This window comes from Pogona vitticeps, chromosome 3 (genome assembly GCF_051106095.1).
Source record: "Pogona vitticeps strain Pit_001003342236 chromosome 3, PviZW2.1, whole genome shotgun sequence".
NCBI classification, from domain to species: Eukaryota; Metazoa; Chordata; class Lepidosauria; order Squamata; family Agamidae; genus Pogona; species Pogona vitticeps.
Window position 1 is genome coordinate 23,769,126 of NC_135785.1, and position 25,631 is coordinate 23,794,756.

At 39.2% G+C, this 25,631-nt stretch overlaps 1 protein-coding gene across 2 annotated transcripts in view; it reads right to left on the bottom strand.

Annotated features, from left to right (window-relative positions):
• The window catches only part of SCHIP1 (schwannomin interacting protein 1), a 525,056-nt gene that overhangs the window by 401,032 nt on the left and 98,393 nt on the right, over positions 1-25,631 (bottom strand). For both annotated transcript variants that reach the window (XM_020791782.3, XM_020791781.3), the window contains exons 2-4: positions 12,380-12,444; positions 10,203-10,283; positions 1,594-1,744 (exon numbers count right to left, since the gene is read on the bottom strand). In XM_020791782.3, the coding sequence (XP_020647441.3) occupies positions 1,594-1,744; positions 10,203-10,283; positions 12,380-12,444 (297 nt within the window). The remainder of the gene's footprint in view (positions 1-1,593; positions 1,745-10,202; positions 10,284-12,379; positions 12,445-25,631) is intronic.

Here is a 25,631-nt window from a genome sequence, read left to right on the forward strand (position 1 = left end):
GACTAAATGTCAAGGGAAACTTTTACCTTTACCTTACTGTATGAGCTTATCTGTACCAGAGAACAGCCTCCACATCATTGGAAATTATTGTGTTGTGTCAGGCATGAAACCATTAGGCTGGTTTGAGTAATGCAAGGGTCTATTCTGGTCCTACGTGTATGGTCAACATGCCAGCATGGAGAAGCTGTCTGAATAGAGCTAGTATGAACAGGAATGTAGAAATGTTGGTCTCACCTGGATAAGCAGCTTATCCCACCAGAATACCAGACATGGGTGACACTTCTAAAGTAACTACACTACTTGGTCTGCAATTACTCTCTCATACATACAAGCCACTGTAATTACAATCCAGTCATGAAAACAGGAGAATTCATGTCAGAACTTTTCAGATATTTTCAGTAACAAGAATGTGTAATATATGAGATATTTTAAATAACAAACATGTTTCCTCAAGGATTGTTCACATTTTGCCACCTGGGCAAATATTTTCAATTAATAAATTCCAGTTTGCACCATCCCTATCTTACAGTATTCATAAGCACTTGCTTCCGACTGAATTTAGACATTTGATCTTCTGTTTCCTTGAAAATCCCTTCAGTCCCTTCACCAACAGTAAAAATGGATGTTCAGAGGACTATAGTTTTAGGTCACAACAACAGCAAAAGCAGCAGCCCTGACTTTTCACATGCCCAGCAGCATGATCTCTTTAAGCTTTGAACTCTAGATCAGTGGTTCTTAACGTGGGCGATAATGCCCCCCAGGGGGCGATTTCATTTTTCAGGGGGGCGGTAGAACGAAAAGGGGCAGCGTGGGGGCGCTGGAGCAGAAGGAGGGCGGTAGGGGGGCGCTGGAGCAAGCCAAACCTGTGAAGATGGCTGCAGCCTTTTTACAGTGTGCATGAATATATATTTTCCTCCAATCTTAATTTAGTTTCAGAGTTTTCGTCTTGAAATTTTTAGTTCTTGCATTGCGGTTTGTTTTATGCCCTTTTTATATTTCTTTTTGCGTCTTTAAATTCACTTGCAACTAAATATAAAATGTTACTTTTGGGGGGCATTTCATTTTCTTGGAATTGAATTTTGTTTTCAGGGGTCATTGGATTCAAGTGTCATAAGTAAATAAATAAATAAATAAATAAATAAACAAACAAACAAACAAACAAACAAACAAATAAATAAATAAATAAGAAAGATATCATCACCGCGGGGAGGGGGGCGATGATAACTTCCTCAATGGCTCAAGGGGGCGTTTCTTTCAAAAAGGTTAAGAACCACTGCTCTAGATCATCAGAGATTTGGTAGTCACAACATAAGTACAGTAAATGCAAATCATCTGAAGGCTGAAACACCAGGAAGCACAACAAATCAAGCCACAAGAATATTTCCAGGCTCTGCCATAAGTGTGGCTGGTTCAAAACTCAAACATTATCGCAGAGTTTACAAAATCCCCAAATAAGGAAAACAGCTACAGTCATTGATGAGCTAACACACTGTCTGAAGCTCTCCTAAATCATGCAGATTCTTTTCAATAGTTTCTAGCAGTGACATTTGCATGAAGAACAAAAGAACTTTGGAAGGGGGAGACCTTACTTACAGGGGTGCTGCCATCTGAAAAGGTGTTCATGCTGATGGAACTGCTCAGCTTGTCAGAGGATACGGAAGGTGGTGATGGGCTGCGCTTCTCCAATTGGTCCTGGTTCTGTATATCTTGACGCTGTAGATATTCTCGCCATGCTCTCTGGATGCTACATGGGATTTGAAATATGGGTGAATGCAGAGACTCGAAATGCATTTGCACAAAGCTGAAATATTTTTCTCCAAGGAAACCTGATGAAAAACTGTCCTGTAGAGCAGTGGTCCTCAACCTTGGGCCTCCAGATGTTCTTGGACTTCAACTCCCAGAAATCCTGGCCAGCAGAGGTGGTGGTGAAGGCTTCTGGGAGATGTAGTCCAAGAACATCTGGAGGCCCAAGGTTAGAGACCACTGCTGTAGAGGTAAAATGAGGTTATGCTCAACACTGGAATTTAAATGGCCAAATCTTGTGAAAATAGTTTTTAAGGAAGACTTTCCAAGAGCATGGGCACAATCAACCCAAACTGAATCTCTCATGATTTTAGCCCTGCCCAGAAAAGTTATATATGTGATGCCTACTGTATGTATGCCATCCTATGCACATGTACCTGAGAGCAAGTGTCACTGAACTCGATGTTCTCACTGAGAGCAAACATATATAGAATGGTGATGTTTGTTTTGTTGATGCTTTTTAAAATAATGGCCAGAATCCTATTGTCCTGTCCTGCTTTGCAATGCTGTGTTACATGAGCTGTAGGTCTATTCCTGAGTATGCACAAAGAGGGACCCAATGCCTCTTTGCACAAACACAAGGTCAGTAAATCACAATTAGGTCAATTTCCAGCTTGCGCAATGGCAGGTTACATACCAGGCAACGAGTTATACTTCAGGCTTAGTACAAGAGGATTCTGGTCAACAACTATGGCCAAAATCCTGTTGCTTAGTGTAGAAAATTGCACTACAGTAGACCCGTTGAATTAATGGGGTTTAGTAAGTAAAATCCTCCATAGATTTCATTGGTTCAAACAAGCCTACTCTAGCTGCAATTTTTTATGCTGAAGTTAAGTCACAGAGCAGGCCCATTTGAATCAATAGAACTTATGGAGGAGCTGACTCACCAAATTACCATTCATTCAATGGGACTACTCTAGTGTGATTTACTACAATAAACAATGTACTTTTAAACACTAAGTACCAATTTGAGAAACCCTATATATGGCTTAACAGGTATTAGACCACCATACAATCCTGAACACATGCAGTTTCATTTGATTTTAGGTCAGACCTGGTGAGTACTTGAATTACCATTACCTGACCTCCAGATCAGGTTAGGAAATTTTGCCTGAAACTCTGAAAGGCTATTGCCAGTAAGAATTGACAATACTGGGCTAATTGGACCAGTGATACCATATAAGGCAGCTTGCTCTGTTGGATAAAATGGATTATCTAGATCCATTTTGTTCTGGTTTCAAGTCGAGTTATGGGATGGAGATTGCTTTGGTCACCTTGGTAGATGACTGGAAGTTGAGGAATGTTTCACTAATCCAAGTAGCTTCTTCAGCCTGAGGAGAGTTCAAAGGAGATCCTTGATATATCCCACCAGTATATCAGGGATATATCAGAGATCTCCTACCAATTATCCTCAGACTGATGAAGCTACTTGGATGAATAGTGAAAAGTTTCAACCTAATAAGAAAGAAATCCATTTGCTATGACTCAACTTCCAGATAACCTCACCTGGATGACTGTGAATCTTCACAAATTTCTTGGTGAATGACCTACACTGGGAACTGGACAGGGGGAATATGTCTCTGTTGCTTCTGCTGGACCTTCTCAGTGGCTTTCAATACCATTGACCATGATATACCTCTAGGCCATCTCTTCGAGATAAAATTTGGAGACACTGTTTTACAGTAGCTCCATTCCTTCCTGGAGGCTAGAACTCAGAAAGTGGTGTTGCAGGACTCCTGTTCAACACTGTGGCTGTTGGTCTGTGGTGTCTCTCAGGCTTCTGTTTTGTCCCTTATGCTGTGGGAGAGGTTTCCAGAGCTTTGGGATTTGATGTCACCAGTACACAGACACCCAACTCTGTCTCTCCTTTCCATCTAAGTCCTAGGAAGCTGTTTCAGTTCTAAATGTGTGTCTGGTATCAGTAACGGACTGGATATGGGTGAATAAACTTAATCCAGACTTATTCCAGATAAGAGGTGCTCCAGGTCAATTGAAAGGCAGATCATGAATAGGGATCCAGCCTGTGCTATATGGGGTTACACTGCCCTGAAAACACAAGTGTGCAGCTTGCGTGGATTCATCTCTGAGCCTGAATGCCCAAGTTTCAGTGGTGGCCAGGAGTGCTTTTGCACAGTTAAAACTAGTGAACCAGCTGTGCCCATTCCAAGAGAGGTCAGATTTGGCCATGATGACACATACCTTAGTTATATCTTGGCAGGATTACTACAGCATGCTCTATGCAGAGCTGTCTTTGAAAAGTGTTCAGAAACCAAAATGCTGCAGCCAGATTGTTTTAATGATCACACAACCCCTCTGTTACAGCAGCTCCACTTGCTGCCAATCCATTTCCAGGCAAAGTTCTGGAACTCTTTCTCGCAGGAGGCCAGGTTGGCCCCATCTTCGCTATCCTTCTGCAAGCAGACAAAGAGCTTTCTCTTCAGGCAAGTGTTTTCTTCGTGACCGGCTGTCTAAGGCAGGTTTATAAAAATCAGATGGTTTCTATTTTTGTAGATTTATAATTTTGTTGGTTTCAAATCTGTTTCAGTAATGCTTTTACTGAAAGAGTAAAAGGAAAGGAAAGAAAAGAAAAGAAAAGAAAAGAAAAGAAAAGAAAAGAAAAGAAAGAAAGAAAGAAAGAAAGAAAGAAAGAAAGAAAGAAAGAAAGAAAGAAAGAAAGAAAGAAAGAAAGAAAGAAAGAAAGAAAATGTTCCTAGAAATATAGTCTCAAACACAAATGCCTAACTTCTGGGAAGCTCACAAACATGAGCGCAATAGCTCCTGTACCCCAACAACAAGTAATGAGAATGATACTTTATCCTGTATTGGAAGTAATATATAGCAGTCATGATGACTAATAGCCATTGGGAGTCTTATTTTCCATTACAAAATCGGAAGCACTGAGATGAAAAACAAAATAGCTACAAAATATTAACATATGTACATTTGACAAGGAGGTTATGCTAAAGATTCCCTCTCTCTCATATCTCTCCACTCAATCCCCCGGGAAAAAAAAAAAATCTACAGTCTTCATCACAAAACAACAGCCTTGCTTTTCCAGAAATAGTGTGATGGAAACTGCTTTGTTTTAGGACAGACCTGGGCAAAGTGTGGCCCGAGGGCCACATATGGCTCGCAAGCTGCTCCTGTCCGGCCTGCCCGTCACCTGGTCACCCAGCACGGCAGTAAGCAAAACTCGCGAGATCTGATGCTGGGATCTCGTGAGTTTTGACTGTTACTCTTGAGCCACAGGCTGTGGAACCTGCGGCTCAAGAGGCTGGAAGTGCTCTTTGCACAGGCGACGTGATAATGCATCATGTTGCCTGTGCAAGATAGAAGACAGTCAGAGAGGAAGGCTGCGGGGGAACGGAGGATGAGTTAGCTCAGTGTCTGTTTTTTTTCTTTTATCACTGTTTCATTTTAGTTTTAAGTAAAGTGGGTTCAGCCCCCAAACACAGTTAGATTTTATTTATTTATTTATTTATTTATTTGATTTTTACCCCGCCCCTCTAGACAACGTCTACTCGGGGCGGCTTACATAGGCTAAAACAAATTAAAAGGACATATAAATAACATATATAATACAATAATTATAAGCAATATTATTCAAGATGGCTAAAATTCAAAAAACAGAAGAAAAGGAAAGAAAAAATAACTTAGTTGACTGGGGGGAAGGCCTGTTTGAATAACCAGGTTTTTAATTGGCTTTTAAAAGCACCCAGCGAGGGTGCCAGCCGAATTTCATGTGGCCCCCTATAGAAATTAATTGCCCACCCCTGTTTTAGGATGGTTTTTTAAAAAGTGAATACAAATGTTCGCCCTGCATATACAGAGAGAGAGATATATATTACAGAATAAGTACTACAGTATATGCCTCTGCTTGCTGCCCTTGGCAGAATTCTTGACATTCTCAATTTAAAAAGAGTTCTTCAAATCACAAGCATATATTAGAAAATTACAGCATTTCCTCAAAAGTGAAGAATTCAGACACCAAGTTACAACTCTGTATGTAACACCAGATGGCAGTGTAAGATCAAGTAAGATTTGATTTTGAATTGATTTATGGGAGGCAGTACAGTTAACATCAAAATGTTAGTGTTTTAAAGAATACACATGCCAGTCTTTCCTCACTCAAACATAAGCAAATGACCCCCCAAAGGCACGTTTCAAGTTTTCTGAGACCAAAGGGCAGACCCAGAGATGTACCTGAGCCTGATATATGTTAAGATACCCCTTTACAATATGGGAACTTGCAGATAAATTGAATGATAAATAGGAATCATGATCTGATAAGTGCTGTTGAAATTTTATTTTGTTTGAAGCTGTTGTGTTCTATACAGAGATGTAAATCCTCACTTGTCTTGAACTTGTAAGTGAAAAGAAGGAACTGCTATATTCTTCTCCTCACCAACAAGGACAAGTGGGCATCTACAGGTGCTGTTGATACTGTTTTCACAGTGGGAAGAATGAAGTTGGAGGAAATTACCCGTTTCTTGCACCATTTGTTTTACAGACATTTAAGAAGCTGAAGCATTGGATGAAATGTTTGTCTCTTTCTTAACAATCAATCTACCCTTCCATGGCCAAGGAGAAGAGACATTAGTTTTATGGAGATATATTTTGTATAAATCACAGGGATCATGAAAGCAATACAAAAACTCTTGCTCTCGACCATGTCTAAAAGTAAGGGCTCTCCAGGTGCATTCTTCATCAAGTGGAGAGATGACAGCCTGCATCAGTGTAGAAATTCAGTGAGTATTCATATCCCCAGGCTATGCTTATGGGTAAGTAAAGCCTTGCTATTGTGAGTTACTAAACTTCTAAGAAGACACAATATTGCTGATGGTTCCCTGAGTAGTCTGTGTTGGCAGAATAATATTACTGATAACTGGTGAAAGTTACCATCCTGGACTAGAATCCCCCAGGCAGTGTAGCCCATATTATACTGTTTGGGAAAGAAGCAAAGAAGTGTGCCCAAATGTTACACCGTACCCCATCACAGCTGGGAAGCTACAGTCACACACCTAATATGGGTTGTGGCTCCCCATTCAACATTATGTGAGCTGTTGTTTCTCATGCTCAGTGTACCACCAGCTTTCTTTTAAAATATTTGTGCTTCTCTCCATACAAGTTCCAGTATTTTTCTAACTTTTCCATTTATTACTTTCGCCCATTAAAAGTTTGCAGAAGGGAATTATTTAAGCAAGTTCCAGGTTGGCATACAGTTTACCCTGTGTTGAGGGCATAGCTGGACATGAAGAAGCTTTCAGAAGTCCCTTCCCCTCATACATCATGTTCTGATCCTCCCCAGTGTCAGAGATCTGAGGTGAAAGAAGCAAAGGCTGCAGATGTTTTGGTGGGAAAGGGTCAGTAGTGTAGCAGAGCCAGTAATCCCATGGATGAAGCACTGAGATTTTCAAAATAGCAAAGGTAAAAGAATTGTCCAGGACCAGCATATTGATGCAAGCTTTTCTATTGCACAATGTTTGAAGGTACTGGAGTGGACAAGTAACAGCCATTGACTTGAGCAAAAGAAACACCACCTTTACTCCAATTATCTCAATGCTGGAGTCTCCTTATAAGAGGCTATGTGGAGCACCAGTGCTTCCCAGATTTACCACTACACAATTGGAGAGACGATCCAAAGCCAGATATCACCTATTGAAGCAGGATTCCCCTCTTTCAAATCTTGGAGGAGGAAGGGTGAATCCAAAACTCATATGACCAAAGACCCTCCCAGCAATCATAGCCTTACCTGGCCAAGATGGTCATTAATAATCACTACCAACAAGGCATTCTGTTGTGTGCTTTTTAAAGTGATTTTCTGTCATAAAAACCACTTTCAAATATCTATGCTAGCAGTTCGTGTCCTATTCCTGCTTAAAATCATCATATTTTTTCATGTACCTAATGTCGATTGCACTCAAGACATACATGTGGTTGTAATTTAAGATTTCATGCCACATAAATATTCTATTAATATTTTAATTATCTAAAACCCTTCAGCTTGATTTTTGTTGGCCGAAAGTTAAATTCAGTGGGTGAACAGCAGCCCTGAAAGGCAGCTATGAACTTCATTAAATAAATAATTAAAGTAAATGAATATAATGAGGAACATGTTCCTATTTTAAAAAAAACTACACCAAGCCTCTAGATAATTCTTCTCAGGTTCAAACAGAGTTCAGAATTATTTATTTATTTATGTGGACTGCAACTGGGTGTTCTGGGAGATACAGTCCAAATCAGCCATGTTTATACTCCAATATAAACATGACATGTGGCTTAAAACTGCTTTGAGAAGCAAGGTAATCATGAAGAAGACTGCAAGTTTTCTGCTGCTTAATGGAAGTATACAGTTTCATAGATGGAATTCATGAAATGGATCTTGGGTTGTGTGTGGAAAAATGTTGAAGTGATGCAGCGCTAAACTTAAAGAATTTTTTTAAAAAAAAAATTAGGCAAATTATTCAAAAACATGCAAAAGCCCACAGAATGGTTCTTTACAGTGATACTACCATTCACATCAGCTAAAGTGAATTGAAATGAATTCAATTGACAGATGTGTTAGTTTTAAAAGCTGCCACCAGTTTCCTCAAAAAAACAAACAAACCTTGGTTTGTGGTCAATAAGAAGCAGGCTTTGCTGTGCATCATGTAGCTGAGAGTTTTAGAATTGATTTTAATTATGCAAAACCCAATTCATAGGGGGTTTGAGGTATAAAGTATTGGGCTGGCTCAATAATGGAAGCCAGCTTACAAGACATGAGCAGGGATGTTAACGATGGGGTGTTTAATTCACAGGATTGTCATAAATGAAAAACAACTTAATAGGATAAATAACAGAAGGTAATTGATGTTACTAGGAGTTTCCTTTCAATAGTAAGATTGCTGTCCTATGTACGTTAAGTTGTAGGTATTGAACCTTGAAATAAACTTGTCTGCATGTGATCCTCATGTTATAAATGCAGCATTAATTACGTGAAGCTCCCCTGCTCCTCCCCCATGATGCCCCCGCACACATACACTTGAAGATTTCTGGAAGGTGTTGGTGGGAAAAGAGGAAAAGAGACATGATCAGAAATCTAATATGACATTAGAGTTTGTGCAATGACCTAAAGCTTGCTGAAAAGCCATACAAAAGTAGAAAACTAGGTGGCATCTCTTTAAACTCATATCTGGATTTTCCCATCTACCATAAGTTATTTTTTTAATCTGGTAGCAAGACCAAAAATATTATCAAAGCTGTTAGCTATCTGTCTGTGTCAAGGAAATTTCACGTGTTGTAAAGTCAGACCCTCAGAAGCCTTAGAGCAGGGGTCAGGGAACTTTTTACCTTTTACCCCCCCCCAAAAAAAAATTATATACGCCGACATTACCCCCTTGATTTGAAAGTAAGGAAATCATACATTATTTGAATTCAAAATATTATTGAATCTACAAAGGCTGTGTACTGAACTAGCAGGATATATCATAAGTATCAATGGCTGCCAGGCTATGTACCGAACTAGCAGGATACACCAAATTTAATAAAGATGTGCACTATTTTGCTGGAACACATTGCACTCCAGCCATGGGGTGGTATAGGGAGTAGTAAGGTGTCCAACATGCCTAGCAAGTTGCATTAAATTTTTGCTAGCTCGCAGAGGATTTAATCATCGTCAATGGCTGCCAGAGTGGTACTAGCAATGGGGGGGGGGCTTTTCCTACCAATTTAATCATTCTGTGTGTGGTTTGCAAAAAGGAACAAACCAGGCTAAAGATCATGTCACCCTTCCTGGTGCCACAACCCAACATCAAAGACCAGTGCACTATTTTTTTTATATCACAATCAATGGAAAACTCAGCAGCGGCCAGAGGACTGGAAAAGATCAGTCTACATCCCAATCCCAAAGAAGGGAAGTGCCAAAGAATGCTCCAACTACTGTACAATTGCACTCATTTCACACGCTAGCAAGGTTATGCTCAAAATCCTACAAGGTAGGCTTTGCTCATTACCCCTAGGATTTTCATTTTTACCCCATTTGGGGTAATTTACCCCTGTTCCCAGACCACTGCCTTAGAGCAACTTGGAAACATCATTCATGCGTAACTAGTCTCAAACTGAGTCTTCTTCCTTCTCCCAGAATTCTGAAAGCAATACCAAACATTACATCTGAAATCTCCTTAATTGTGTACAATGTTCAACATTAATGGCAATTTTCAGTTTATGGACTTTATATGGGGTCCAAAATCCTCTACTTCCCCTCTTTTTCTCCCTGTTAGACAGCCTAACTTTCAGACATAACTAAGAAGAACGAAGACACGACTTCAAGCGAAGCAGCCAAATAAAACATTCCTAAAGAGCACAGTTATATTGCTATATTTCTAAAGCAAACATAAAAGAACAGACTTTATATCACTTACATTTTCACTTTTGATTCCAAGGGCTGTAAATTAATGTGATATTTCTCAATATTATTCTCCACATCCATAGCAAGCTGATGGCTATAAAAGGAAAGGAAAGAGATTATCTATTAAAATTTCACGTCTCATTTCTACAATCACTATGAATATCTATCTACTTAAAAGACAGCATTGTCCAGCTGCTTGCCCTAAATTGGGTCTCCTTTTGACAAGACGTCAGGGAAAGTGTCACTAGAGGCCTTAACAGTCAGGTTATTCTAAAATGTCCACAAAAACATCCTAATCTGCCACTCTTACAATGACCTTTTGGGCTTTCTTTCTTGACCTTTTTAACTGTGCTGCTTTGTTGAAATAACAACGTGCTGTGTTTTTCAAGGTGAGATCAGCTGGAACTGCTCTTTATACAATTATAAAACTTGACATGACAGTAGTAGAACTGGCTGCATTTTGCTTTCAGTGCCTTTCATGCAAAGATATGGCCCTTGAAGCCCTTAAAATATTCTTCCTATAAGAGAGCTTGTTGCAGCATTTACATCCAGCTCATTTCTTGCTCTGGTCATGAGACATACCATCCTTAAATCCTTACCCAGGCTTCCTTTCAAGTGGCTGATTGTACACAAGCTCCTATCCTTTCCTGGAAAGCCCTCCATGAGTCTTGCTATCCATCATTTTTGTGCTCTTAAAACCACCCATCTTGTGTCAACCCATCCTATGCTTTTTCTACTATCTTCCCCTTTTCTAAGCATTATTATATTTTCCAATGCGTCTCATCTTCTTATATGCCCAAAGAACAACAGCCACCTTTTCTAGCCCCTTCAAAATCCTCTTCAAACCTGCCTTTTCCATAAAGCTTTTGTCAGAACAGCTCTCCAAAGATAACTAAGCATCCGCAGGAATAAATCAGATATTCACACACCACTCTTCCCTTGTTTGCATTTTTCCCCTTTCCTCTGTTGTTTTTGATGTATGGATTTATAAACTGTACAGATCCAGTAATAGGGACCTGTCTCCCCAGACTTTGCACAGCATGTAAAAAGCACATAAGAGGCACGTATTTGTTATAAAATAAATTATCTTCAACAAAGTGAAAGTTCATCAGTCCACTACACGGAAGTCAGTTAATTTTGAATTGTTTTAAAGTTACATGGTGGAAAACTCAGAGTGAATCCGACAGAACACGGGCTAGAGCCCATTTGAAGGCCTATTCCGTGGCAGTGGCCACAGCAAAGAAAAGGCTCTTTGCTGCTGCCATTGCATCTACACAAAGTCGTCCAGCGGAGTTGTTTTGTGTGGTCAGGGGCTTGGTACCTGCCCCACCAAAACAGCAAAATATTGACCACTCCACAACCCGCTGTGAGGAATTTGCATGACACTTTGCAAATAAAGTCGCTTGAATCCACTCTGACCTGGATGCTGTAACTAATACAGACCCAGTGGATGTAACTTTGTCCCCAGGATGTCCTGTTTTAATAGATACTTTTTCAGTTAGTGTAGCCTGATGATGTGGACAGGATTCTTGGAGAGGTGAATGTGTACTGGACCCTTGCCCTTCCTGGCTCATAAAAGCAGCCAGAGGAGGAATGGCCGATTGGGTACGGGGAATGGTAAATGTCTCCTTGCAGCAGGGTAGGATCCTTTCTTGCTTAAGAGAAGCAGTAATAAGACCACTACTGAAGAAGCCCTCTCTGGATCCCAGTGTATTGGATAACTACTTTGCAGTCTCAAACATCCCATTCCTGGGCAAGGTACTGGAGAGTGTGGTGTTTTCTCAGCGCCAGGGTTTCATGGAGGAAGCAGATTATCTAGACCCATTTCAATCTGGTTTCAAGCCTGGCTATGGGACAGAGACAGCTTTGGTCACCTTGGTGGATGACAGGGGGAGTGTGTCCCTGTTGGTTCAGCTGGACCTCTCAGTGGCTTTCAATACCATCGACCATGGTATCCTTCTAAGCCATCTCCCTGGGATGGGACTTGGAGGCACTGTTTTACAGTGGCTCCAGTTCTTCCTGGAGGGAAAAACTCAGAAGGCAGTGCTGAGTGACTCCTGTGGCATTCCTTAGGGTTCTGCTTTGTCACTCATGCTTTTTAACATCTACAGAGGCTTTCTGGAGTTTTGGGGTTTGGTGTCACCAGTATGCGAATGGACAGAAAGACAGACAGACAGATAAAGTACTTACTTTTCAAGTAAATATTTTCCATCACCAACTTGCTCCAAGGTACGCTGCAGCCTTTTGAGCTCCTCCTGTAGTGAGACAAATATAAATAAACCAATACATTAGCTTAATGTATTCAATGTTTGTTTTTAGGTGGGTCTTACAAAGATGCAGTAAAGCAGACAGCTATAGGTGATATCACTGTATTTTCAATTCAGAACCAGTTGTCCATGTGAGTGTAAAGCAATTTGAGTCCTGAAGGAGAGCCTCTCGTATGCCTTTTTAGGAACCTTACCCTACTACTTCCCCTCTATTTGGCACTGGTTAGGTCTTATGTTGAGTACTGCGTCCGATTCGGGACACTGCACTTAAAGAAGCATGCTGACAAATTGGAACAAGTTCACAGAAAGACAATAAGGATGATCAGGGGGCTGGGAACCAAGCCTTATGAGGAAAGACTGAAAGAACTGGGCATGTTTAGCCTAGAGAAAAGGGGAGATATGATGGCACTTTTCAAAGACTTGAAAGGCTGTCACTCAGAGGAGGCGCAGGATCTGTTCTTGATCATCCCAGAGTGCAGGACATGCAACAATGGGCTCAAGTTACAGGAAGCCAGATTTTGGAAAACTTCCTAATTGTTAGAGCAGTATGGCAATGGAACCAAATGCCTTGGGGAGAGAGTGAGTGCAACACTGGAGGCATTCAAGAGGAATTTAGATAGCCACCTGGGTGAATCCCACCAGGCTGCATGGCCAGTTGGCATGCTAGCTGGGATGAGCTGTAGTCCAAAAAAGAGGCAATGTATTTCCCAAAGAAAAAGAAAAAAAAATAAGAGAATTACCTGGAATTTGCAAAAGAATATGCATATATCCAGATGCAAATTTAGAAATAATTTCTCTAAATTAAATGGAATTAAGAGGCATTCCATCTTGATAGACACAGTAGTCCATCTGCTGATCATAACTACAGTGAATCTCCTCTTCCTTCTTTTTCTTTAAAGTGGACTTAAACTGGACAGGCTTTCAAAGAAGCCTGCCAAACAGAGGGCTGCCTTCTGTAAAGAAAGATTTGTGGCCACTCTGGAAGAGCTCTGAGTGTCTTTTTGTTCCCATCAGCTTTGGAGAAGAGCTACTTCTTTGTTTTTGTTTTTTAAAAAAAACAAACTTAGATTTAACTCAGTAATTCATTCATTGATTCAATTTGTATGCCAATCATCTGGCAAACTGCTACTCTGAGCATACAAATTGCTACTCTGGGCACTGTACAACATACTCAAGCAAAAACCATAAGAACAAATTTTAAAACACAAAGATCAAGAAAGACAGGCATCAAGTAACTGTTTAATTGGCAAAGAAAATCCCATCTTCCTCCTCCTCGTATTCAATCAATTGAGGAGAACCTCAATAAACTCAGTCATAACAATGTCCTATGAGGCATCATATTTTTGCTATAACATTTAAACAAATATAGTCTCCAAATCCCATGAGGTACTAGTCCCCCTCTATTCAGCACTGGTTAGGTCTCATCTAGAGTGCTGTGTCCAGTTCTGGAAGAATGATGCCAATAAACTGAAGCAAGTTTAGAGGAGGGCAACAAGGATGATCAAGGGACTGGAAACCAAGCCTATGAGGAAAGTCTAAAAGAACTGGGTTTGTTTAGATTTGAGAAAAGGAGACTGAATATAGATATGGTAGCACTTTTCAAATACTTGGAAGGCTATCAAACAGATGTGGGGTAGGATTTGTTCTTGATCATTCCAGAGTACAGGACACATAATAATGGGCTCAAGCTACAGGAAGCCAGAATATCAGGAAAAACATCTTAACTGTTACAGCAGTATGACAATGGAACTAATTACCTCAGAAAATTAGACAATTATCTGTCAGATCTGCTTGGACACAGATTCCACTAAGCAGGCAGTTGGACTTCATGGCCTCATAGGCCCCTTCCAACTCAATTATTCTATGATTGTATGTTTCTAATTTTGTGAAATAAAGAAGTAATTGGCTCTTAAAACAACAAAACAACCAAAATCCTGTTGTGCAATTACTCAAAGGGTATAACATTTAGATTTAAATTACCGTTAATATTAAAAAATTTATATTCAAAGACATTATTTGTTGCACACCAAGTAGCATGATTCATATACAATTACAATGCCTATTGTCATGAGTGCAGCGGAAGATCCGGAAACTGAGGGGTTAACTGTAGCTGAGGAGAATGCTGAACGATTAGAAACACAAACAGCTGAATCGCCTCCAGATTCTCCTCCCCCAGTAGATAGGCTGATGGCCAGGCTTCAGGGAAGACTTATGATGAAAAGGTCAGAGGATCGCTTTAAGGCTGCCTGCAGAGACATCCGATCAACTAGCCCTGAGTTCTGACAGGATGAAAAGGCTTCCAGCAGTTCTAGGACTGTTTTTAATATATAAACAGCTCTCAGATGGCTGAAAGTCCGTGGAAGCAACAAGTCAAATCTCTGGCTTGCATCCACGCTCCTGACTATCTTTTACCTTGTTCTCTGGACCCTTGGCTTTGGACTCTGACCCTGGACTATGTTGTATGTTTTGGCTTTGGACTCTGACCCTGCACTACGTTGTGTGAGTTGGCTTTGGTATTTGGATATTGGCTCTGCATTCTCTGAATTTCTGACATAGGACTGGCTTATCGGACTCCCGGGAACGTGACACCTATAGACATTTATTAACTTATGCCAAATTACTACTAAAAGTTATGCCTTTTGTATAACTGTGCAGCAGGATTCTGGCCAATTTATATTAATAGAAGTTGAATAATGAATTTAAATGTATTAAAATACTGCAGCAAAACCTACTTGTAACTACTGTAATTCTTCTATGTAATACCTAGGCCATACACTACTTATCCTATAACAGTACTGTAATAAGAAATAATTGTTTCCATCATATATAAATTCCCACTCTTTGCTTCACTGCCAGGTATCCAAGTAAGGGCATGGTTACACTTAAAAATATTTCTGGATTTATGTCAGCTTTGACCCCTTCCATGAATTCAGTTTACAAATTTCCAACGAGATGATGTACAGCGAAGTACGTAGATGTTTTGGCTATCGGGGGGAGAGTTAAACACCTTGGCAAGCATTGTTTATTTTAAATCAATTCTGTACATTTTTTAAAAATCATTTTTGCATGTGCAATTGCGTCAGTTAGAGTATATTGTGTCTCTGGGGTTTGGCAAGTTTTTGTTGCCAAGGTAACAGGTTGTGTGTTTTCACACGCACACATAAACACACACACAGAGTGATTTGAAATCTCATATAGTCCCCTGCACCAATATACCGCACAGCTCAATACAGGATTATATATTGTCCCATTAGGACATATACACCAATACAAAGACTACCGTGTGACTTTGAACTGATTTCACATACCTTGATCCTGCCTTTGATTCATTTCAATAGTGTAAACATGCTTTCATTGAAATACCCAGCCAGCAAAAGAACAAAACGACAGATTAAATAAACAATGACTGTCCTTGATATCTGCCTATTCCTGGAAAACACACCGTTCAGAATCAAGGGACTTGTGCTGACATGGTTATCACTGTATCTGTTCTACACTCAGATTTTACATAATACAAAGTTAAGCAAGCAAGAAACCCAAAAATACTAGAACAAACACATAATCTATAGCTTAATATACCTCACTGTTCATTTTTGTGCATCAACCATATGCTAATTTAACATGAGGTAGACTTGAAGGCAATTTAAGAAGCTTTATGCTTTCCTTTCGCTCATTAACTTCACAATATAATGTAAAGACAAAAGCCAATCAGAGCTAAGCAAGCATCAAAGTAAAATAGCATGCCTGTTTGCAAGTAAAAACAAAAAACCTCAAGGTTGGGAGGTTGAGTTAATTAAAGAGAGGAAATGAGGACATTTACCATGTACATTTTGCCAGTGCTGACCTGGGAATAAATCAAAGTTTAGAGTTTGTGTGCAAGAAGGTCATAGTTCAGACATTTGTATTCTGTACTTCCTGAAATAAAGTGCTAATTTAAGACTGATTTGTAGGTCATCTGATATTGGATGTTTTTTTAAAGGGCGTATTTGCTTTACAGGAATTGCATTTGTTCTTTATATAATCTGTCAGTTTTTATATTTTAAAAATTTATTGTATATTATGCTTTCAGCTACAGTTAACTGTCCTGATTGGTCTACATTAAATTAGAAAAGGGCATAGAACCCAAATAAATAAAAGGTATCCAAAATGACCTGATGGATTGTAGTATCTTCCATATGAGGAAAGGCTATGATGATTGGAGCTTCTAATTTTTTTTACAGCAAGTAAAGTACAGGATGAAGGAAACAGATACATGTGAAGAAGGTGGATGGAGAGGAAGTGAATATTCTGGGTTGAAGGGCAACTTAAAATACTGTTAATATTTAATGTGTTTATTGTATTTACTGCATAAATAAATTTCCCCTCTCTCATAATAATTCATCCACTGAACTGGCCATGCAGATTCATCCACTGAAGCTGAACTGTCCTTCAGAACATATAACGGTCCAGAGTTACACTGCAGAATTTGTTAACATAAGAACTAATAAATTCAAAGGGAATTAGTTGTCCCTTAAAGGACATTAGACATTTTCATGGACAATAAGGAGATCCATGGCTACTAGTTGTGACAGCCTTTCAGTATCAATAATAGTATGCCTCTCAATGACAGTTGCTGAGTATCATGTTCAGTAGGATGATATTACACTCAAATCTTGCTTGTGGACTTTCTGGACGCATCTGTTTGGCTACTGTGATACCAAAATGCTGTACTAGATAGACTTTTGATCTGATCTAGACCTGCTGTCTTTATGTACTCCAGCAAATAAAAACAGCAGCTGTAGGTGTACAGTACTAGCCATAGTTGTATCCTATCTTTCTTCTCCTAAGCTGTGGATGGTGTACATTGGTCTTCTCTTCATTTGCCATTTGCAACTCCTCTGAAAGACAGCAATTAGACCCAGAGATTTTAAAAGTTATTTATGGGGAGTACAACTCTCAGAATTTTCCAGCTATCATGGCACTGGTAACCATGATGACTAAGGGATTCTGGTAGTTGTACTCTAAAAAAGGTAATTTGTTAAATCTGATTAGGTCACAAGATTGGAAGCTGTCTTATACCAACTCATAACTTTGGTTCACACAGTTCAATATAGTCTGCGCTACCCAACTGTTGGCAGTGATCCAAGATTTCAGCTAGGAATCTTTCCTGCTCTAGCGAGTGTCAAATCTGGGACCTTTTCCAGGTGCCCAATTGCTGAGCTTCAGCCCTTCACCAGCCATGAACTTCATGAATGAATTAAGCTTTGAGCCCAGATCTCCTTCTACCCCATATTCTATCCGCTACACCTTCCTGGGTCACAAAAATTTCCTTGGACTACATAATTGATTCTGACATATGTTGTAAAAGCAGCCTTAGAAGTAACTATGCTGAAGCAATTCCCAATCCAGCTTATGTTTGTTAAAAAAATAAAAATAAAACACTCTGTTGACTTTCACACAAAGACGTCATCTTGCAAAAGTACATCCAGTGTGATCAGACTGAGCGTTCTAGTATTCTGAAAGCGGATATTTACAAAAATTATTCCTGCAAAAAATGAAGGTCATAACTGGCCCTATGTTCTTGCTATGGAAAAGTACAGCTTTTTCTCTGTACTATTTTTCAAGGTTAAAAAAAAATGGCCCACAGCATTGTAATCAGTTACAGATTTACTAATGATGCAATGATTTTCCCATGTATGTTGGAAAAGCTGATTGATAGATATTTCAACACCTTAGGTATAAAGTAGTTTGTCAAAATGTGTTACATTTTTCCCCAACTTTTTAACCTTCTGTCTTTTGAGCAGATAATATACCGTATTTTTCTGTGTATAATACACTCACATGTATAAGATGCCCCTGCCACTTTTCTAACCCAGAATTTCTTTATTCCCAAGAAAGTGGAGGAGAAAGGCAGAGATCAAAGCGCTTTGATCCCTCTCCTCTTCTTACCTCTGTGTATAGGACAATCCCAAATTTTTAATCTAAATATTTTAGAGAAAAGTACAGTGGGGTCTCTACTTAAGAACTTAATCCGTATTGGAAGGTGGTTCTCAAGTGGAAAAGTTCTTATGTAGAATCTGCATTTCCCATAGGAATGCATTGAAAACCATTTAATCCGTATCTGCTCTTTTCCGTCCATAGAAACTAATGGGAAGCTGCTATTCCGCCTTCTACCACTAGAGGGGGATTTTTTCTTTTTTTCCCCTTAGGTCAGGGAACAGTGTTAAAAGCACTTCTGACGAAGCTAATTTTGAAGCAATGGACTGAAAACCAATTAATCCGTTCTGGCTGTTTTTTTTTTATGTAGAGGTGCGTTTGTACATTGAAGCATTAGTTCCCATAGGAACTAATGCAAAGCTGGTTAATACGTACTCTACCACTAGGGGGAGAACTTTTTTTTAACCTAAGATGACCTAAGGTTAAAAAAAGAGCAGGAAAGTTTTTTTTTTCCTGTTCTTATCTGGATTTTTGTTCTCAAGTAGAAGCAAAATTTAGCAAATGGAGCTGTTCTTAAGTGGAATTGTTCTTAAGTAGGGACGTTCTTAAGTAGAGACCCCACTGTATTGTCTTATACACGGAAAAATTTGGTATATTTTATCTTGTTGTCAAACTACCCATATTCTCGTTTACTGAAGAACACATTTCCAGCAAGATTGGAATGTAATAATACCATCCTCCTGAACATGATCCCCAGCAACTGGCATTGAGAGGCATACTATCGTTGGTACTAGAAGGTTGTCATGACTAGTTCAGTTTATTGTCCATGAAATACTATAAAATTTTTTGAACATTTACTATTGCCAAACAATTTAACAGACATTTGAAAGAGTCTTAACATTAAACTTATTTCCACGTTTCCTCCAGAAGAATCTTTCTCTTCCTCTCTTTTCAAAAGGATCTTGAAAACACTCTGAGTTTTCTTGAAAAATGAGTTGCCTATAGTGTGTTTGATTCTAATAGAGAAGCTCTTTCATTTTCTGAAGCACTCCACTGGTCAATTTTGTTTTCAATATGTCCCAAAGCAACATCAGGTAATTTAGAATGTGGAAACAATTTACAATTGACTTTATATATAGCCAAGGGTGACAAAACCTACATGACTTACATAAATCATTTTGTGTATGTATTTGACATCATTTTATATTAACCTAAGGCTAAAGACTTAACAAAAAGTAAGGGAAAAAATGTCTGCAACATTTTTTTTGGCCATTCAATCATTCAATTAAATATTATTGGCTTAGTTCTTTATGAGAAGCTGTAATATGACAACTACAAAGGGGATAGTAAAGTTTGCATAATTTGGAAGAAGAGAAGACATAAAATCTATACTAATTTCAGTTTTGCCTCATTAAACATGAAGAATTGATTATTGCTCCTTGCAACAAAATTTATGAAGCTAGCCATGTTGCTGTGTCCACATAAAGTGATTTTGATGTTTTGCCCTCAGACCTCAAGTACGGTAAATGATGACTCCTGGTGACAAGCTACCGCCGAGATGCTGTTGTTCCAATTCACAGCCTTAGGAGATACATCTCACAGATTATGCTGGGAATGACCCAGCTGCAAACTCTAACTTCGGAAAATTAAATTGGAAGCGATCCAAACTTCTGTTCAAATACACAGTGAATTACGAGGCCACCATAAACTGGTTACAATGTAAATGTACTGTAAAATTCAAGGCAGTGCTCTTTCTTCCCTTCCCTGCTGTCAAGAATGGACATTAATAGTTAAACAAAACAGGCGGCCAAAAAAATTGCAAGCTTGCTGTCGGAAGCACAAGGCACGTTACTTATCTCTTGCCTATGTGTACATAGTGTTTATGGAGTCTGGAGATCCTTATTAAAAAAAAGAATAATATTGTGCCGCTGTGTGCAAGTACCTGCAAAACCTATCAGCAGAAATGATGTGAAAGATCAATATATTCTCCTAATAGCTACTTATGGGTACCTTAATACAGTCGGATCACATTGCCTTCTCTCATACAATTAGCTGTGTCACATGCATTTTCTGAACAGTGTGGGAAATGCATCTTTGTAAGCTTGATCCTATGCTGCTCTGGTAGCCTGTCAAAGCCAGAATCACATGGGATGGGCCAGTAATCTTGATGCTACCCTTGAGACTGTATTTTTATTTATTTAAAACTTTTTAATACTAGCTTTTATCAAAACACAATTTCAGGACAACTGGCAAAGAAAGAAAGGCAACACACAACAATCGCTACAAAATGAATTTGAATACAAGTAGTACTCAGCAAAGATTCAGAAAATGTATGGGAAAAATACCTAGCATTGTAGTGAAGTCAGAGTCTGGGGCTTTCTAATGTGCAGGGTTCCCTATTCACTTTGACTTCAGAGGCAATCCTCACAGAAGCTGGATGGAGGTGGTAAACTTCCCCTCCAACAATATACTCTTGTAATATACATTCCTCTCATGATGTAGAGTATCGGGGCAGTTTGGTCTTGAATGGGCACTGAAGACCAGGGCTTTGATCAGTTATTTTGGGTGCAATGAGATGGTGATTTAGCCCACTGTTTAGTCCACCATGGAAATGGGTTGGTTCGCCTCTTTTTGCAGCAATCACATAGCATAATTGTTGGAACAAATCAAATCGTTTTCAGACTTATGGCAATCTCTCTGAGCCCCTGTCAGGGGTTTTTACTTTTTTTGTATGCGTAGGATTGCTGTACTTTGGTCCATTTTGAGTTTGTGTGATCACTGGGAATGGACCCAAAGTGAGCCATTTGGCTGTCAAGGCTCCTTATGTTTTGAAATTCCACTATTGTGAATTGGCTTAATAAGCAAGCCACTTCAGGATATCAGCATATCGAACACTGGAGGAACAAGGGGAGTGATTTTTATTTTTATTTTGGAGACCATCGCTGATGCACTGCATAACTTGTAATCTTTTCTTTGCTTTTTTCAAAGCAAGGTTGACTTAGCGTTCCACCCTTCTAAGGTCAGTAAAATGAGTTCCTAGTATGCTGGGGGGAAAGTTGTTGTTTGCATAATTATGTTGTAAATCACCCAAAGACTGCTTTAACACCATGGGGCAGTATATTAGTTGAAAAAACAACAGCAGCTGCTAGGAGTCTAACTACATAAGATGTGGTCCATTTCAATAGGTTTGGAGACCAAAATTTTGCCCGGGTACCACCAGAAGCCTCCCACACACCTCAAATGGTGAGGGGTTGGTTGCAGTACTTGAGGCATTTCCAGCATCTTTAGAGGAAAAAGTCCTGCTCCTAGAAAACTTCAGGAGTGGAAATCATTCCTTTTGTTTTTTAAAAATTGCAGTGGCTGTGGTGGGCACAGTGTGTCTTATAGGCCACACATGGCTTCTGGGCTGGTCTTGGAACCTACTATACCATGACCACTACATTCAACTACAGGGTAATAAGCATGCTTTCCACTCTAACATGTTCCCCCTATCTCTATTTCAGATGTATTTGTGTTTCATTTTGTTCTTTATTTGGACAGCTGAGAGCTGTTATAACAGATTGCTTGAAAATGCCAGGGCCACACTGCAGACCAGAGGATTACTATTTACTCTGATACATTGGTCAAGCAGAAATGTGACTACAGTCCATCTCCCAACCCTTTTGTCAACACATCTGCAAGAGGATCTTTGCTCTGCAGCTAAAGGGCAAAACCATGCTAGAAAGAGCAACAAAACAACAACAAGAAGAAAAGGCAAGAGGTTTTTTTGCTTTTTCTCTCAATGAATTGGTGTCCTTGTTCAATCTCTGGCTGGAAACTGGAGAGTCTTGTTTCTACTACTATTACTATTAGGAAGCTATAGTTAGGGTGTGGGTACTTCCATGTATGCATTTATCTTTATAATCAATAGACATCAGTCAAACACCAATGAAAGTCAGAACAGAAGAATGTGTCACATTGTACAGAAAGGAAGCCAAAAGCAGCGGCTTGAGGGCAGGAATAATTGGAGCCTTTCAAACTGGAGAGACATAACTGCTAATTAGAGCACCACTGGGATAAACATTAAGCTTTGTGGATATCTGGTGGAAATGGTTAAGTCATGGCAGCATGAGCAAGATTTCTAAATACTTATCCGATAAATGGAATACACTTATAAGAGCAGTAGCCACTAAGCAATTAACTCTTTTTACTGCTCTTCATTTCCTTTTTTTCTCCCTGCCAGTAGATGCTGCAGCTCAATGCGTATTCTAGCATATTTTGTTAGAGACCATCCACAGGATAGTAATCAAGGGAACATATATCATTTCAGAATAAATATTTTACATTGATACAAGCTCTGCATTGGGCATCATAGAGGAAACACACACTCTTTGTTGCTAAATTGCAATGCCAGATAGCTGCATAGTTTAGGTAGCTGGCTGGTGAGCCAGAGTTGGGAGTTCAATTTCCCACAGTGCCTCCTGTGAGGAGAGCCCGTCTGGGTGGCCTTGGGCAAGCTGCACAGTCCCAGGGCACCTCCAGAGAAAGGGAATGATAAACCACTTTTGAATACTTGCTCCCTGGAAAACCCTAGAAAGGGTTACCTTAAGATGGAATTGACTTGATGGCACATATTTATCATTATTCTCCACAAAGAAAAAGAATCCAATTTATTAATGTTTGTTTCTATTATGAATGTCCATGCAGCTGCACTCTATGAGGTAAAAACCCTAGGCTAGTCTTTTCTCAGATACGCTTGTACTTGTACTGTTCATATCTACAATTTCTTTTTTTCTTCTTCTTTTATTTTATTTATTTATTTAATTTATACCCCGCCTATCTGGCCCACTGGACCACTCTAGGCGGCTTTTAATAGAAGCTTGTGTTTTGAATGTGTCCAAGCCTCTCGAGAACTATCCCAAAATATGGATAGAAAGTGAATTGAAATGTTGAAAAACAAGAATATAATACCATTTTACCACACATTATTTCTCTTTACTCACAAGCTATAGACCTTCTGTACTGCATAGGCAGAAATAGTGGGAAGAAGCTGTAGGCTAGTGCTGCAATCCTGTGTGCCTGCCATACTAAGGAGAAAGCTCTGCTGGACACAGTGAGGCTTTCTTTCAAATCAATGTACATAGGAGAGTATAGGTTCTTGTATACCACTAAATGTGACATATTGTCTCCCGCTGCCTCCTATAACAACATATCCAAGATGTCACATTGCCCAAAGGGACCTCCGGGTGGCTCCGTTTTCTGGATAATAAATAATATGACTGGTAGTTACACAGTAAATACAAAATACGTAAATGTAAGAAGTAGTTCCCAAGTTGCCTTTAGGAATAACTTGTGATCTTTCTGATTATTTTCAAATGTTACTTTTAAAGTGCATTTTAGAAGGATTTGAATAGGAATTTTCAGCCACTTTATTATCAGTCATAAGTAACAAAGAAAGAATTGCCTTCTGTGATTTTAAAAATATTTCCAATGTGTAATATCAGAATTGGCCACTGGGGGGAACCAAGACATATTTCTTTGTATCTTTCTGGACTGCTGGAAATGGCAACCCAGTTGACATAAATAATACATAATGCAACAAACTGTAATGATAAGGGAAAACAGCTGCTCAAGAATAATGGGCCATGCAATGAATTCCTTTTGAAATAGAACATTCCAATTTTTGGTAAGTTGTGTTGATTTAAAAGGGGATTTATGTACAGGCAATTTGGTTAGGACCAAATTACAGTACATGATATGGGAGATGAGTAATCTGCTATCTCAACACATTTTTTAAAAATTCAAAAGCAGATGATGGGGAGAGGGGCGAAGTTGAATTAGAAAGGGGAAAACAATCCCCTAGTCTATTCAAAAGACTATTCAAAAGACTTTCCCCTAATTTAGTCCCCCCCCATACATCTGCTGTTACTTATCAGTAGAGAAAAGGATAGATATGCAGAACATATATTTCTTTTGATTTAACCCAGTATGGAGTTTGTAGTATGTACTCAATTTACAATGATGGCAGAAACATAAGATTTGCTATTAAGAATGTAAGAACTGCCTAGCAAATTCAAACCAAAAGCCATTCTACTTCAGTATCTTAATTCTTGTTGGTTTTCAAAATGTCTTCAGAAACTCATAAGCAATGCATGACATTCATTTATTTGCTACATTTACATCCTGCTTGCCTTCCAGTGAACTCAAGGGGGTGTCATATGGTTTTCTTCTTTCCCCATTTTAGTTGCACAACAGCCTTGAAAGGTAGAATTAGTTGAGACATGATGACTAGCCCACGATCATCCTGTGAATTTGAGCCCAGATCTCTCCAGCATTAGTCCAAATTAATGTATACAGAGTCTGATAACTGGTTCATACAGGCCATAACTATTTATACTGACTGGTTTCAGGGCTCCTCAAGGTTTTAGAGAGGAGACTTTCCCAGCCCTACCTGGAAAAGTCCATGACCTAACTAGCATTTGGGCTATACTGCTAAGCTATAACTCTTTCACCGGTATGTTGCTTATGAATGTGGACACCAACAGATTTCAATCATTCTGTTTTCCGTGAAATTGTTTTGTAAGTCAATAAAATGACTAGATTACAGTGGGGTCTCTACTTAAGAACGTCCTTACTTAAGAACAATCCAACTTAAGAACAGCTCCATTTGCTAAATTTTGCTTCTACTTGAGAACAGAAATCCAAGATAAGAACAGGAAAAAAAACCCTTCCTGCTCTTTTTTTAACCTTAGGTCATCTTAGGTTAAAAAAATTTCTCCCCCTAGTGGTAGAGTACGTATTAACCAGCTTTGCATTAGTTCCTATGGGAACTAATGCTTCAATGTACGAACGCACCTCTACATAAAAAACAGCCAGAACGGATTAATTGGTTTTCAGTCCATTCCTATGGGAAATTTTGCTTCAACTTAAGAACGTTTCAACGTAAGAACACCATTCCAAAACGGATTAAGTTCTTAAGTAGAGGTTCCACTGTAGTTTCTATGGACGGAAAAGAGCAGATACGGATTAAATGGTTTTCAATGCATTCCTATGGGAAATGCCGATTCAACATAAGAACTTTTCAACTTGAGAACCACCTTCCAATACAGATTAAGTTCTTAAGTAGAGACCCCACTGTACAAAGATATGTTTGTGCACCAGGCCAGATTAATCTGTGGACTTTTTTCTCCTTTGAGAAAAGTCCCCCACTTACTCATGCCATGTCATATTTCAAAATACTTCTGAAACTTCTGTTTCAATACTGCGTAACACTGGAGACT